The sequence below is a fragment of the Nicotiana tomentosiformis genome, chromosome 2, assembly GCF_000390325.3.
Source record: "Nicotiana tomentosiformis chromosome 2, ASM39032v3, whole genome shotgun sequence".
NCBI lineage: Eukaryota > Viridiplantae > Streptophyta > Magnoliopsida > Solanales > Solanaceae > Nicotiana > Nicotiana tomentosiformis.
The window spans coordinates 118,922,641-118,939,166 of NC_090813.1; the positions used below are offsets into that span (position 1 = coordinate 118,922,641).

The 16,526-nt window shown below is 35.8% G+C and overlaps 1 protein-coding gene across 2 annotated transcripts; it reads left to right on the plus strand.

The window, feature by feature from the left end:
• Positions 1 to 9,811: 9,811 nt before the first annotated feature.
• LOC104087278 (protein TRIGALACTOSYLDIACYLGLYCEROL 2, chloroplastic) lies at positions 9,812 to 16,171 on the plus strand. Of its 2 annotated transcripts, none has more exons than XM_009591690.4 (6): positions 9,812 to 9,920; positions 10,081 to 10,741; positions 10,886 to 11,215; positions 13,683 to 13,798; positions 15,536 to 15,626; positions 15,710 to 16,171. In XM_009591690.4, exons 2-6 carry the CDS (start codon positions 10,202 to 10,204, stop codon positions 15,800 to 15,802), a joined length of 1,170 nt encoding a protein of 389 aa, XP_009589985.1. In that variant the 5' UTR covers positions 9,812 to 9,920; positions 10,081 to 10,201; the 3' UTR covers positions 15,803 to 16,171. The 2 variants fall into 2 exon arrangements, with proteins under 2 accessions (XP_009589985.1, XP_009589986.1); XM_009591691.4 differs by having other exon boundaries at positions 9,820 to 9,920; positions 10,108 to 10,741.
• Positions 16,172 to 16,526: the final 355 nt, after the last annotated feature.

Here is a 16,526-nt window from a genome sequence, read left to right on the forward strand (position 1 = left end):
ACCCGACTTGTCATTTTGAGAATTTACATGTCGTTTAGTGACTTAAGGTCCCGAGAAACTTTATAATATATATTATGACCCGCGTGTGGGGTCAAGTTTCATTTTCAGAAGATTCGGAATTTAATTGAAAGAACAATTCTCATTTTTGAAGCTTAAATGAAAACAATTGACCAGAGTTTGACTTTTGAGCAAACGACTCCGGAATGGAGTTTTGATGATGTCAATAGCTTCATATTATGATTTTGGACTTATGCGTATGTCCAGATCTAGATTTGGAAGTCCGTAGGACAATTCGGCACATTTCTACGAAAAGTTGGAAAATGAAGTTCTTGAAATATTCATAAATTCGACTGTAAGTCGATTGGATGATAACGAGGTCGGATTTAGATTCTAGAAATTGGAACAGCTTCATTACGTCATTTATGACTTGTGTGCAAAATTTGAAGTCATTCCGGATTGATTTGATACGTTTCGGCGCAAGATATAGAAGTTGGAAGATTTGAAAACTCATAATTCGATTCAATGCGCGATTCACAATTTAGGCGCTATTTGACGTGGTTTGAAGCCTCGACTAAATTCGTATTGTATTTTGGGATGTGTTGGCATAATTGGTTAAGGTCCTGGGTAGCTCGGATGAGTTTCGGACGAGGTTCGGATCGAATTTGGACTTGTCAAAGTTGCTGGAAATTTGACTGCTGGTGCTATCGCTTCTGTGGAAGCTTCATCGCAGAAGCAATCAGCTTCTCGCAGAAGCGATCAGTTCCTCGCAGAAGCGACCTGGTAAGGACTTGGGTAGGGCTGGATAGGCACCGCAGAAGCGGAAAACTCCATGCTTCTGCGGCTTCGCAGAAGTGACACACATGATCGCAGAAGCAAAAATTCTCGCAGATACGCACTGCCATCGCAGAAGCAATTTGCGTAGATGTGGCATTCTGTCTTCAGGTGCGAGCTTGGGCTGGGCAGTGAGGATCACAAATGCAAGTTTTTTATTGCAAAAGAGAGACCGCAGGTGCGACATATTCGTCCGTAGAAGCGAAAATGGATAGAAACATAAGGGGTCGAAAATCAGTCATTCCTTCATTTTCGATTGGATTTTTGGAGCTCGATTTTGGGGCGATTTTGGATGAGTTTTTCACTACTTCGACTTGGTTAAGTGTTCTGCATCCGAAAGAGATTATATTTTGTAAATCCATTGTTATATTCATCATTTATTTTGGATTTAAATGAAAGAAATCAAGATTTTTGCAAACTTTTCAAAAACGAAAATTCAAGATTTGGAAGACGATTTGTTATTGGAATTCGATAAAATTGATATGGTTGAACTCGTATCAGAATGGGTATTCATATTTCGTGAAAATTCTGTCAGATTTCGAGAGGCAGGCCCAGTGTTCACTTTTGGTTGACTTTTTAATATGAAATTTTAAGTCGACATTATATTATCCGGAATTATTTCCGATGAATTTTAATGAAGTTATACAATTAATTTGGATAGATTTGAGCTGTACGGAGGTCAATTCAAACAAGAAGGCTATTTTGAAATATCGGCCTAACTTCAAAAAGATAACTATCTTGTCTAACCTTGTGTGGGAGAATTTTTTCCTTAGGCATTGAGTCATATGTGCCATTTGTGTAATGTGAAAGCCGTGTACGCGAGTTGATGAGTACGTACTCGGGCTTATATGTGCAAATTGTATTGGTTTAAAGTTGTAGGAATTTTTAAGTATTAAATTGGAAATTTGCTGGCACTTATTAAATCCTTATTTGTAATGCCTCGTTCTTTTATTTGTCAAATTTGTTTTATATGATAATTTGGTGTGATTGCTACTTTGATTTTTATGTGGATTCCATGTGCTAGTTGAGTGGATATTTTCTGGAAATAATTACATTTTGGATTTTTCATCTGCAAATAATTATTAAATAAGTTTAAATGGAGACGATAATATATTTATTAGAAAATTTGATTTAAGAAGAGGTTGTTCTTGCTGAGTTATTCTTCCGTCTTTGATGTTGCATATTTACTTTTGGGACTAGGAGGCGATACCTCGGGAGATCCCCCTGCTTGCATATTTACTTTTGGGACTACGAGGCGATACCTCGGGAGATCCTCCATGCTTTCATTATACCTCGGGAGATTCCCCATGCTTGCATATTTACTTTTGGGACTACGAGGCGATACCTGGGGAGATCCCCCCTGCTTGCATATTTACTTCTGGGACTATGAGGAGATACCTCGGGAGATCCCCCCTGCTTGCATATTTACTTTTAGGATTACGAGGAGTTACCTCGGGAGATCCCCCTGTCGTGCATATTTACTTTTGGGACTACGAGGTGGTACCTCGAGAGATCCCCTTGTTGTTTACCTCTATTTGTTGTGTTGTTATCTTTCTAAAAAAATTCATTGTTCACTTCTCAGTTATTTCATTATATTAGTATATCTTCTGCCTTGTGAATTATCCGTGCATTTGTGATATAAAATATGGGCACGAGGTGCAGTGAGTAAATGATGATAATATTGGCATGTGAGTTGTCCGTGCGTTGTGATAGAGATATGGGCATGAGGTGCCATGGAAATATGAACGTGGGCTGAGACCTATAGCTTTTATGATTATGAAATGAGGTGTCACATGGTGACTTTTACTTGAAAGGTATTTATTTGAAGAATTATATTCGAAAGATATTTATATAAAAGGACTTTTAATTGAAAGATATTTATTTGAAGAATTATATTCGGCAGATATTTATTTAAAATGATTTTCTTTTTACTTGAAAGGTATTTATTTGAAGAATTTTATTAGAAAAATATTTATTTAAAAGGATTTTTTACTTGAAAGGTATTTATTTGAAGAATTATATTCGAAAGATATTTATTTGAAGAATTATATTCAAAAAAAAATATTTGAAGAATTATATTCGAAAGATATTTATTTGAAATAATTATATTCGTAAGATAATTATTTGAAAGAATTATATTCTAAATATTTCTATACAAAAAAAACTTGTAGATAAAAGATGTATATTTTAAAGGACTTGATTTATTGGTTGTGCTAGTGTTCATTATTTGTTTGGGCAATATTTGTGGTGTTCTTGCTGCCTTGTTGTTGATATCACTAGTTGATTATTATTGCTATCACTGCTATCTGTTTTCTATTATTTTTGTATGCTATGTTGCACATGTTATTTGACTAGTGAGTGTCTTGACTGTACCTCATCACTACTCCACCGAGGTTAGTATTGATACTTACTGGGTACCGACTGTGGTATACTCATATTACACTACTGCACATTTTTGTGCAGAGCCAGGTATTGGAGATTTCGGACTGGGGCATAGTTAGTGTGTTGATCGCAAGGTTATTTTTATTGTACTGTCAACTCTTATTCGAACAGTATTGTATATTCGATCCTTGAGATCATTGTATGTATTCAGTTAGAGTTCGTGACTCAGTATTACCAGTCTTGGGAGGCTATTATATTTGTTTCCGCTTTTGGTATTGACACTTGTTTTAAATTATAATAAATAAAAAAAATGGCTTGAAATGTATTTATAATCGGATTACCTAGTCTTAGAGACTAAGCGCCATCACGACGCCCGTGGTGGGATTTTGGGTCGTGACACTAGGTAAGCCTAACACTTACTGAATTAATAGAAAAATTTAACCAACAACTGTTAAATATGAAATAGAAATCTCTATACAAAACTTACAATCCCAAAACAGTTAGTACAAGTCATAAGCTCTACTGAGTTTGTTAGAAAATCCCTAAATACAACTGTTTCGGAATAGAAATAAACAGTATAGATATAATATCAGAAGGTGACTTCGAGACCTGCGAACACGATAACAGGTTTACCTTGAGTCTCCACAACAAATCCCGAATAGCTAGCTATTGATCAACCAACTCCGAAATACCTGGATCTGCACAAAAATATGCAGAAAGAAAAGCATAAGTACACCACAGCGGTACCCAGTAAGTATCAAGACTAATCTCAGCGGAGTAGTGACGAGGGACAGTCAAGACACCTACTAGACTAAACAACCTGATCAAGTATAAATGTAAGACTAACAAGGGACAATATCAATATAAAGCTAGACATGTTGACAATAATAAAATAATGCTTGTAATAGGAAACTAAAGCAACAATTAGCAATGAGGCACAACAGGTAACGACGCTGTGGAGTAATTTGAATGTAGTCTATGTCCGGTGAGACCAAATAAAGAAAAACAAGTATCAACTCAATAAGAACCACCGCTTTCACAACCGATTTATTCAAGGATTTCCACGAGGTACTAAACTTCATAATCACAAATCACGGATCCCAATTCATGAACCCTAATCACTTGGCATCTTGTGCCCATATTATAATTCATAACCGCACAGACGACTCACTTGCCAAGAATAACAATATCTAATATTCGCACGGACCACTCATGTGCCAACAATAATAATGACTCGTGACTGCACTGACAACTCACGTGCCAACAGAATAACTCTCACACCTAAGGCAAGTATACATGAATACATGTAAATGGTCAATAACATCATGATTCATCTTCTTAAACCTATATGGGTGATTTATTTACGTGTATGCATGTGAAAGTATTCCACCACAATTCAAGTCAACAAGTAAGAGTAGAGACAATGAATGTCACATAAGAAATGATCACCCCAAAATGTACACGGTATAACTCACACAAGGTAGGCACACCACTACACAAATATTAACAATAACAATGTCCCCACGCCATCACAAGTCATCACAAATAATTCCCCGATATAGCCCACCTTGTCTCGCCACCTATGCAATAATAAAGTAAATGCCCGCCTTGTCTCGCCGCACGCGCACAATAATATTCTCACATTCTCTCGCCACATGCGCAACCTACATATATAGCCCGCCTTGTCACACCGCATGTGTAAATATCAATAATAACAACAATACAGACAACTAACGTGCGAACACCCCGACAATCCTCACAATAATACCACGTGTGCCAAAACATAACAACACTATAAAATGACTTTCACAACATGTGCCCATATGCCACAACATTTCCTCAAAACAATTTCAGTACCACAACCACGCATAGCCCTTGGCTCAACAACACTGAGTACAATAGCAACAACAACCATAACACGAATATAACAAGTAAATCAACACAAGAACTTCAGAACACAAAGAAATGGAAGAACGAGCTCACAAAGAAAGACACAACAGAGAATAATTGTCTCAACAAGAATAGCTCAACAAGGGAGAGATAATGTGTAATAATGATTCCACAAAAGTACAATTCGACGATAAGAGAGATAACATGAATCAATGACCTCAAATAAGAATACGTCAACAATGAAAGGATAACAAACTTCAATTAAGGCTAATCAATTAAGGAAGAGATAATAGTAATTTCAATTAATATTAAGCAATTACGAAATATATACTAATAACTTCAATTAGGGTTAAGCAATTACAGAAGAGATAATATGACAATAAAAGAGGCAACAATTTCAGTTAAGGCACATAAGAGTTTAATTGCCAGTAAGGGTAGAACATGAATCAATTAATTCCAAATAATACACGTAAGGGTGGATTTATTAAATGGATGATTTAACATGACAAAACAACTTCATATCTAATGAACATAAGAACCTAAGAGCCCTAAACAATCAAATTTCCACAATTAAGCTCGAGTACGTACTCGTCACCTCGCGTACACGGCCTTCACATGACACAATTAGCACAAATGACTCAAATCCTAAGGGGTAGTTCGGTTGACGTGGCAGTCAATGTTGTCGTATTCTCATATCATTCCCCTATCCATCTAATGTTCGAATGTGAACCCTCGCAAAAACGAAGAAGCCCTAGCAATTGCGAATAAGAACATGGTTGGAAAATATCGCAATTGCGATAATTGCGAACCCTCGCAAAAACGAAGAAGCCTTAGCAATTGCGAATAAGAACATGGCTGGAAAATATCGCAATTGCGATAAAATGTTCGCAAATGCGAACTAGAATATGGAAGAAGTCGCAAATGCCATCAAATGTTCCTATTTGCGATCCCCGGGATACTACACCAGAAACCAACAGTCTTCCCCGAAACGAAAATGGGCATAACTCTCTCATACGATGTCCAAATTCGACGATTCTTTTTTCTATGGCTTCTTAATTACAATACGGCTTTGATAAAAACTGAATTTGGAGCTCATTTGATATATGTGGTACCATTAATGCTTAAAAAATGACTTCGAAATATCAAAAACAAGCACAACACAAGCTAAACCTATCCGAAACCCACTCAAGCCCCTCGCGACTCCGTACGAACATACCAATAAGTCCCAAAATATAATACGAACCTGGTTGAGTCCTTAAATCACATCAAACAACGTCAAAACTATGAATCGCACCTCGAATCAAACTTATAAATTTCCAAATCTTCCAACTTCCAAACTCATGCCGAAACATATCAAATCAATCCGGAATGACCTCAAATTTTGCATGCAAGTCCCAAATGACATAACGAAGCTAATCCAAGTCTCAGAATCGCAATCCGAGCCCAATATCAACCGAGTCAACTCCCGGTCAAACCTCTCAACCTTCCAAAACTTCGAGTTTCTCATTTTTGCCAAAATGCTTCAAATTATCCTACGGACCTCCAAATACAAATTCGGACGCACGTCTAAGTCTAAAATTACCATACGAAGCTATTGGAATCATCAAAACTCCATTTCGGAGCCGTCTACACAAAAGTTAAATTTCGGTCAACTCTTACCGCTTAAGCTTCTAAAACAAGAATCCTTCTTCCAAATTGATCCCGAATCATCCGAAAATCGAACTCGACCACACACGCAAGTCATAACACATAATACAAAACTACTCGAGACCTTAAGCCAGCGAACGAGATGCTAATTCTCAAAACGACCGGTCGGATCGTTACATGTAAGTTTTTTGTGTCTCATTATTATATGGATTTATAAAAGAAGTTTAAGGTTCTTTTAATATATTTTGGTTTTAGGCTATCAATTTTGTCGAGACCACTGTCCCACGAACATGTTGTCAAACCAACTTTATTGAAATTTGATAACTAAATGCCGCATTCACTACCTTTAATGTTCTTGTCGTATTTGTTTTATCTTAATTGAGACTCTATAAAATCTGATTGAGAATATTATGGATGGACCAGTGGCTTAAGGGAGAGGCTAGTAAAGCCTTGATTTAGTACCTCGAGATATTGAAGCCCAGAGATTTTTAATAGTGAATTTTATAATTTTTTTAGTTTAGATAATATTAAACTTTATAGAAAAATAAATAAGCACAGAAAAATTATAAAAATGATATAAAGAAAGTTTGTCTACTCGTTAACACTAAAATATTTCAGAACTTTGAACTAAACTACTTAAATCTTCATATTAGTAAATACAATTTTTTACAATAATATCAAAGGAAATATATTGTAAATACATGCCTAATATCTTATTTATTTTAATTATCCCTTACTAATATATATATAATAGTATTATTATATAAAATTAACATCTTTATATCATTTAAGAATATTACACTATAAACAATAAGTACAAGAAAAAAATAACACTTACTTTTTGCATATGTATGTATATCATATATGAATTCTAATATAAAAAAGTAAAAGACCTCTTATTAAAATTTGTCTTTAGGCCACTACTTTTATTGAAACGCCTTTGTGAATCGCCTCTTGAGCTGCCTCTTGCTGTGTCGACAAATATTTGTCTAGGGTTTGGGAGAACCAACAGTGGATGTTTAAAAGCGGAAGCACTAGAAGGGCTAAATTATGTTATGCAATAGTGCTTTATATGTACTATGTGCTTTTCATATAGTGGAAAGTTTTTCCAATTAGATCAGTTTCTTGTGTTATTGAGCCGCGCTAGGTGAAAGGTAGAGTTCATACATATTGTTTTAATGAAATTTTTTCTTTTTATTATTTCAAATTAAAGATTCTAATGATTACGTATTAAACAACGGAATAAGGTCCAAATACAATCTTAAAATTTTGCAATTTGTCTTGGGTTTGTATACCGGTTACCTCTCTCTCCATCAAAGTCAATTATCGTTATCTTTCATCATAAATATACTCATCTTACTAACGTTTTTTACCGTAAAAAAGTTAGTCTAATTCGGTTAATATGATGGAAGCCACATATGAATATATCTAACCATTTTTATTATTAAAGTATATATACATATCACGGACATGATTCAAATTATTATTGATTGTATGTGTAAACCAGTTTGATAGTTCTTTCATTTGTTTATATGGTTTCACGATAGTGAAAATTTGGTATATAGTCACTTTTTAGGTCGACTATTAGAGTTTAGCCATATTTTAAATTGTATGTATTGGCAAAGTAGCTACTCATTAGTGCTGAAATACAAGTATAGATCTTGCACTCGTAAAGGTTCAAAAACCATGAATAGCTCCTGAATTTTCCTGAATTTTGTACTAGTAAAGGTTCATAATTATAGAAGTACAATGTGTATTAAAAACCAGGAATTATTCATGGATTTACACTAGTAAAGGTTCAAAAATCAACAATCATTCTAGGATTTTAGATTTTGCACTAGTAAAGATTTAAAATCACTGAATTACAATGTGAATTCAAAAACATGAATCATCATAGATTTTGCACTAGTAAAGATTCAAAAATCAGGAATCGTTCCTGAATTTTGCACAATAAAGGTAAAAAAATTAGGAATCGTTCGTGGGTTTGAAAATTCAATAAATCTTTTGAATTACAACATAGTTTGCTGACAAAAGTGAGTTGCTCCAGTGGTGAGCACCTTCCACTTCCAACCAAGAGGTTGTGAGTTCGAGTCACCCCAAGAGCAAGGTAGAGAGTTCTTGGAGGGAGGTAGCCGAGGGTCTATCGGAAACAACCTCTCTACCCCAGGGTAGGGGTAAGTTTTGTGTACAAACTACCCTTCCCAGACCCCACTAGTGAAATTATACTGGGTTGTTGTTGTTATTTGCTGGGGTTACACTTGTCAACCGATTGCTGGAATGTTTCATATTTTAATTGGGGGCAAAATTGTCAATTTAATCGGACCAGTGATTACTTTGTTGTTATAATTAAAAATATGGATAAACTCTAATAGCCGACCCAAGAAACGACTAATACAACTAATTTTATTTCATGATTACAAATGTTAGAGCCCGTCTGAACATTCATTAAATAAAGGGGCAAATATGAGACGAACTTAAAAGTGCAGGTGCAGAGTATTTATGAATCAAAAGATAAATATAAGACAAGTCGAATACTTTAGGGGTGAATTTGAACATTTTTCTGCTAATAATTACAACAACTAACGTGGAGATAGTTATGAATTTTTAAAGGAAAATAAAAGCATGAACTATATAAAGGATTCATCTAGTAATATTCCAATTTATTTGGGATTTATGGGTAGCTGACCTTGATTTGCTTAATAACAGATTCGAAGAGAAAGTCAAATTGACTTTTGTTAAATTAGAGGCCTAGAGGGGTTGCCAAGTGATTGATTAGAAAACTATAGGGAAAAGATCACTTTTAGCCCGATGCCGGAACTATTTATATTCGGTAATTACAAAAGCATATAAAATATATATATTTTTCGACAATTATTTTGAGAACGGCTATACAATGTTATTTTCGCACAACCATATATACACAATGGGTCTCTCCTCCTCCTCTAGCGCCCAAAGATCTTCAAAAGGCCCAAAAACATCTAATCTACCTCACTAACACACTCCAAGTTATCTTGGGCCTACAAGATCTCGTTGGCCTGTTCATACTTTATCAGCCCAGCCCATTTGTCACACACTCAGTCTGAGTTCACTCGTCAAGATTCATTCAACATTTCAGTCAGTTGTTGATCCACAGCTAGGGTTGCTTCCAGTTAGACCATAAAGCCAATATGGTACGTTTTTGTTGATCTTCATATCTATTTCCACATTATTATTTGTTAGCAGTTCACTAATTTTCAATCATTTCTGATTTCCTTATGAAAATTATTAGCTGTTCTAAGTCATTTTTTTTTTTGCTTTGTAAAGTATAATCTTGATTCTAATCTTTTTCAGTTTTCCTGGATTTTGGCAATTTCCCAGCTCAAATTTGTCTAAAGAACAAAAAAAGAACAAACTTGGAACGACAAACAAGAAAAAAGGAAAGAAGACATAAGGGGCAATAAAAAAAAAGTAAATGATGGCTGGAAATTCTTTAGTCCATGTATCAACAAATTCTACTGTGTTTCCTATCATACCCAGTAGAAGAAATGTGTTGGGGGATCGTTTGTTGTGTGTAAGAACACCAATGAGGCCTAAAAATCAAACCTTTAGTGTAAAGGCAATGTCTGCGAATACGGGTCATAGCCAAGAACAAGAGCAACAACCTGCATCATCTTCCGAGCAAAAAGGTCCGCTTTCTATGATTTTAGATGTTCCAAGGAATATTTGGAGGCGAACAATGCGGCCATTGAGTGATTTTGGGTTTGGAAGGAGGAGTATCTGGGAAGGTGGGGTCGGGTTGTTTATTGTTTCGGGTACAGTGTTGTTGGCACTCAGCTTGGTTTGGTTGAGAGGGTTTCAGTTGCGGTCTAGGTTCAGGAAGTATTTGGCTGTGCTTCAGTTTGAGCAGGCTTGTGGCATTTGCACTGGCACGCCTGTTAGAATCAGAGGAGTGAATATTGGTAATGTGATTCGAGTCAATCCCTCCTTGAGAAATGTTGAAGCTGTTGTTGAGGTGAGTAACATGTAAATTTGCACTGATGCTTTTGCTGAACCCTTTTACTATTCTATCTTTTATTTTTTAAAAGTAATTGTAGTTGTTTCCATAGTTGCTTGTGAATGCGTTGATTTAAGAAAATTGATGTGTGTGTGTTTATAGGTTGAAGATGACAAGATAATAATTCCTCGAAACTCATTAGTTGAGGTGAACCAATCTGGTCTTATCATGGAAACGATGATTGATATTACACCTCGAGATCCAATCCCAGTACCTTCTGTAGGGCCCCTGCATCCGGATTGTGCTAAAGAGGGTCTGATAATTTGCGATAGGCAAAAGATAAAAGGATATCAAGGGGTTAGTTTAGATGCATTGGTTGGAATATTCACTCGTCTTGGCCGTGAGGCAGAAGAAATTGGTTTGTCCAATGCCTATGCGCTGGCCGAGAGAGTTCTATCTGTTGTTGAGGAGGCTCGGCCATTGCTTACAAAGGTTTGATGCACTTTACATTTAACCTCCCCTTTTTTGTCTTTGTGCGAATTTTTGGATGCCATTTAATGAAATTCCCTTACTTCATCAATTTTTTTAATTTCTTTCTGCTCTTCTCTCTTTATATTTCACAACTTCTCTTCTAATAAGGAATTCATTAAGAACATGTGCTTAAGCTTAGGTTAAATAACACATCCTATGGAAGTGTAGTGTGTGACTTGTGAGTTGCACTTTGAATGTTATGAACTTCCGTCCTCTTTGCCAGCATCTGTATAAAGAGCATTAGTGAAATATTTCAGTGTGTGACGAAACTTGCAAGTTGGACAGCATTTTATCTGGAGAACTTTCAATTAAGAGAGCTTGTGAAGTTGATAATGTGTTTCTAGAAGTGTAGAGAGTGGCACACTGAGTTCATTAGCTCTGGCAAGCCCAAATTAGATTGTATTCTGAGTATGTGACTTGGGCAGAGGAAAAATGTGAATGGATTGTCCGACTAGATCTACTCGATTTCTTTGCAAATTTTTTTTGATGAAGGATATGCTTTATTTGCTATGTTTGTATATGTCAGAGGTGCATGATAAATTGAAGTGAGTTGAATATCTTGGTTTGGTTTTACGGATAAGGGTCTGATTTGCCCCTCTACTATTATAAATAGGTCTTATTTACCCTCCGTTTAATTTTTCTATCAAAAATATCCTTACCATTATAAATTAGGTTCAAATTTACCCCTTAAATGTTAAAAAAAGTTACATTTGCCCTTCGTTATACTTTAGGATCATATTTACCCCTCTACTCTTCAAAAAGGGTTACATTTGCCCTTCGTTATACTTTCTTGACAGACTTATCCTTACCATTATACCCTACATTTACCCTCATTCGGTTAGATCGCCATGTCCCACCTTTGCTTTCCTACAATGGGGCCTATGTGGATTTTTTTTTCTTCCAATTTAAATATGGTAACCTATTTAAGATAATTTAACCCGCCTACCCAATTTAAATAAGACACACTAACTAAAATAAATAGAAATCATAATTCCCAATCCGCCCCCACCCCCACCCCCACTCATCCATCTTTCTTCTCCGGGTCAGCTCCATATTTTTTGGAGAGCGAGAAAATTTTGGACAGTCAGTGAATGAAACTATAGTGTTATCTCTAATTGATTTATTTAATTATTTCACCTTTGTCTATGTTAATTTGTTTCCCTTTAATACTTAGGAGTTAGGAGACATGAATCACTCAATGATGGTTTGAAGTGTTTGTAGAGATACAACTCTGTAAAGTCTAAACTGGGTCAATTGACCATGATTGATTCATGAAAAGCAATTTCCTGATACGGTATTTATGAAAGATTGTGCGAAATACAATAGTTATAGCAGCGGCAACATATTGGCAAACAATAACTTTGAACTCAAAATCACTAATCTAATACAGCTCACAATTATTGCAGTAACCAAAGTAAATTACAAGAAGTTGCACAACAATGGAGTTAATGAAGTCTTATTTAAATTGGGTGGGCTGGTTAAATTATCTTAAATAGGTGACCATATTTAAATTGGAAGAAAAAGAAATCCACATAGGCGCCATGTAGGAAAACAAAGGTGGGACATGGCGATCTACCGGATGAGGGTAAATGTAGGGTATAATTGTAAGGATAAATATGTCAAGAAAGTATAACGAAGAGCAAATGTAACCCTTTTTGAAGAGTAAAGGGGTAAATATGATCCTAAAGTATAACGAAGGGCAAATGTAACCCATTTTAACGTGTAAGGGGTAAATATGAACCTAATGTATAACTGTAAGGATATTTTTGATAGAAAACGTAAACAGAGGGTAAATAAGGCCTATTTATGTTAGTAGAGGGGCAAATCAAACTCTTATCCGTTGGTTTTAATATCTATTTTTGTGTACTGATTTTTAAAATTCATTGGACATAGTGGAACTATTAAAGAAGTGCTTCAGAATATGATTATAAGTTTGTTTGATTATTATCAGATTTAGTACGTCTGTCTGTTAGAGAATTCTGTCGAAAACCCACATTTTGTGCTTCATGCGCCATTTCTATCTGCGGGAAAAATGCTCAAGTTTCGACAATTTTCTATCTAATCCAGTTTGGAGTTATAGATGTCCATTTAGTACACTAATTTGGCATGTAGTGCATATTCTACATATGTCAAAAGCAACTGGATAGCTATTATTTGGTTGTCAGATGCCAGGTGGTCAATGTAAAACTATGATTAGTCAGTACTGCTGCAACATGTGTTTGCTATACCGCAGTCATCAGTATCAAGCCATAGCGCCATTTGTAGATGGGGAAGGGGTGGGGTGGGGGGTAAACTGAAACAGTTGTCAATGTTGAGCATAAAATTGCACTTATCCTATTGTGCTGCTTGAGCAATTTATGTGGTGTTCACAGGCATGTAGTATATTCTCATATATGAATATTGTACCTTTGATGTAGTGACATCTCAGATTCAAGCCATGGCTGAGGATGTCCAACCTTTACTAGCTGATGTTCGTGATAGTGGCTTACTGAAGGAAGTTGAGAGTTTGACGAGAAGTTTGACACTAGCTTCTGAGGATATAAGGTGAATCTATAATTTATGTTAGTTCCCTTAACTGGAGATATCCTATTATCAACTGTTTAACCAGCATTTTGAAGATCTCTTTGCAACTTTTCGGTATAACTCAATGAATGCAGATATTACTATAATTAAAGGAAATCTATAAGAAGGGTGGCGTGCCTTGAAATGCTTGATCTCTCACTTTGTCTCTCCCTTCCTCAACTTCAACTTCTCTCTATCTCCACCAGTCTCATAGGATCTTTAATGGAGTTATAGCATTGCTACTCATGAAGAATCTAAGAATCTACCCTAAAACTCTCAAGCAATCTGTGTAGTACAAGACCTTTATAAACCCTTTGAAGGCCCCTACACAACCTATATGGGGCAATTATATAACTCAACATCCTCCCTCACTTGTAACTGATTTTTGTTTTACACGTGTTATTCGAACATTAGTGAGATGTTCACAGAAAAGATTGGCTTTGATACCATGTAAAAGAATCCAACCAAACCTTACAAAGTTTTCTAAAAAAGACTGTAAAAAAGACTATGGGAAAGAATCCGAGCATTCAACCAAACCTTCCGACAGCGGTTCGAGTAGCCTAAGACCTTTATAAATCCCTTTGTAAGCACCTACACAACTCATGTGATACAACTATGAAACTCAACGTTTCCCTTAATACAGATGTCAAATAAAATTTCTCCAAACTTGGTCATCCCATGCTATTAGACCCTGGTCCGCAGAAACTGTCATGACCTCCAAGGAGCTTGAACGATCATCCTTTAAGCCATGTTGTTGTCTCAGCCATTTGAACAAGAAATGCAAAGAGGATTCAGTAAAAGTAAATCATAGGATGTACTTGATACTTGTTACTTTGGCTGAGAATGGGACTAAGCGAACAAATTAAGTTTTGCTCATGCTTCTCACCTGTTAGGCCAAAAATTCTGTAGCTTAATTTGGAGTAAACAAGGCTAATGAAAGAAAAAGTTCAATCAAGCAGCTAGCGAGTTTAACGAGAATATGTACTTTACACTACCCACTGCATTGCTTAACAAACACATTTCACAGATATAAAAATAAGGCATTACATTCAGAGGGTAACAAATAATTACACACTGTATGCATATGAATATGTTACATACCAGTTGACTGTATCTTAATGCCTGTGTGCGCTATATGTGGTTTGTACACTTTTTATTTATTTATTTTTATCTTTTTTAAATTCGAGAACCACCTAGTTCACATCGTGGAGCTCTAGATGTGATGCGTCTTTCTTTTCCGAGATATATGTGATCTGCGTTAAAACCTGTGTCAATTCATTCAACATTTGGAAGACATAGCTATCCCTGAAACCTTGAGATTTGTATTTATCGAGCATATTGACCCATATACATTACTTCACCCAAACTTTCATTTATGTGTCTTAGTTTGATTGGCCGCAAAGGTGTGTATAACATATCAAGGCTTGAACCCTGGTCTCCAAGGTTTGCAACTCACTTCATTGACCAGTAGGCCATACCGTTGGGTGCTTTCCTGGTGGAGTACATGTAATATACAAAAGGGTTAAAGGTTTCTAATTTCCTTATATAAGCAGTGAGTTTCTTCTATTGACAACAAAAACAAAGTTCAAAAGCTTGTAGCTCTTCTAGTTGATGCATAAGTTATGGACACTTTGAGGTTGCCTCTCTTACCGTTTGCTTTAGGCATATGGCAAAACAATGTCACTATATGCTTATGGTCTTTTATGAACGGAATTGCAGGAGAGTACACTCCACGGTCATGACTCCTGAGAACACTGAATTGGTACGGAAGTCCATATATACGCTGGTCTTCACCTTGAAGAATATTGAGGTAATTTCCTGTGTGGTATAGCCATTCTAATATGTGGCAATTGCTTTCATGCTTTGTGATTCGTCATTTGTTGCATTCCGCAGAGCATTAGCTCCGATATTATGGGATTCACTGGCGATGAAGCTACTAGGCGCAACTTGAAAGTGCTTATCAAAACACTAAGCAGGTTATTGTAAGGTTGGCAGAATGTTGAATCAGATAAATGGCTTGCAATATTTGCCTAAGTGGTTCCAGAAAACCACAAAGCTTACTCTGTTTGGCAACGAGAGTCCCATGGGGCTATGTGTTACACAGGGTTTATGGCTGGTTTCTGCTAATCTGGTCAGTAGTTTACAACTTTTGATCTGTAGGATTTTTAGGTGTGAAGGCTTCCTTTTCAAATTCCATCTGTGTAATGTCATTGAAGATTGTCTCATAAGTATGAGACTGAAATTTGATTCTTCTGTCACATTGCTTTCAGTTTCCTAATATCAATTCTTGTCCAACCGATAACACATTTGTATTATTTTTTGTCTCATGGAAATTCCTATATATGGTTTTTGAAATTTGCTAGTCCTTCCTAATCAGGAGTGTCATTGGACATGTGGTGAAGTGGTTCCTATAATTTCCTTTTGCAATTTTCAATTCCGGATCGACATATTTTCATTTCAGCATCCGCAGCCATTCCAAACTTTAGCTGACTATTAGCCTGCCAAGCTTCTAAAATCAGAAGATGCTTAATTTGAGAAAGTGTTTTTTCTCAAAAGTGTTTTTTCGCAGTTTGTGTTTGGCTATTTAATTAGAAAAATATTTCTGAGAATCAATTAGTGTTTGACCAAGCTTTTTAAAAGTATTTTAAGTGTATTTTTTTCAAAAGTGTTATTCAAAAAAGTGCTTCTGAGAAGTTATTTTTCTCATTTT

Coding starts and splice junctions, on each gene's coding strand:
- LOC104087278 (XM_009591690.4), top strand. CDS start 10,202: ATGATGGCTGGAAATTCTTTAGTCCATGTATCAACAAATTCTACTGTG. Junction 11,216..13,682: donor CTCGGCCATTGCTTACAAAG/GTTTGATGCACT, acceptor GTGACATCTCAG/ATTCAAGCCATGGCTGAGGA. Junction 15,627..15,709: donor TCACCTTGAAGAATATTGAG/GTAATTTCCTGT, acceptor TGCATTCCGCAG/AGCATTAGCTCCGATATTAT.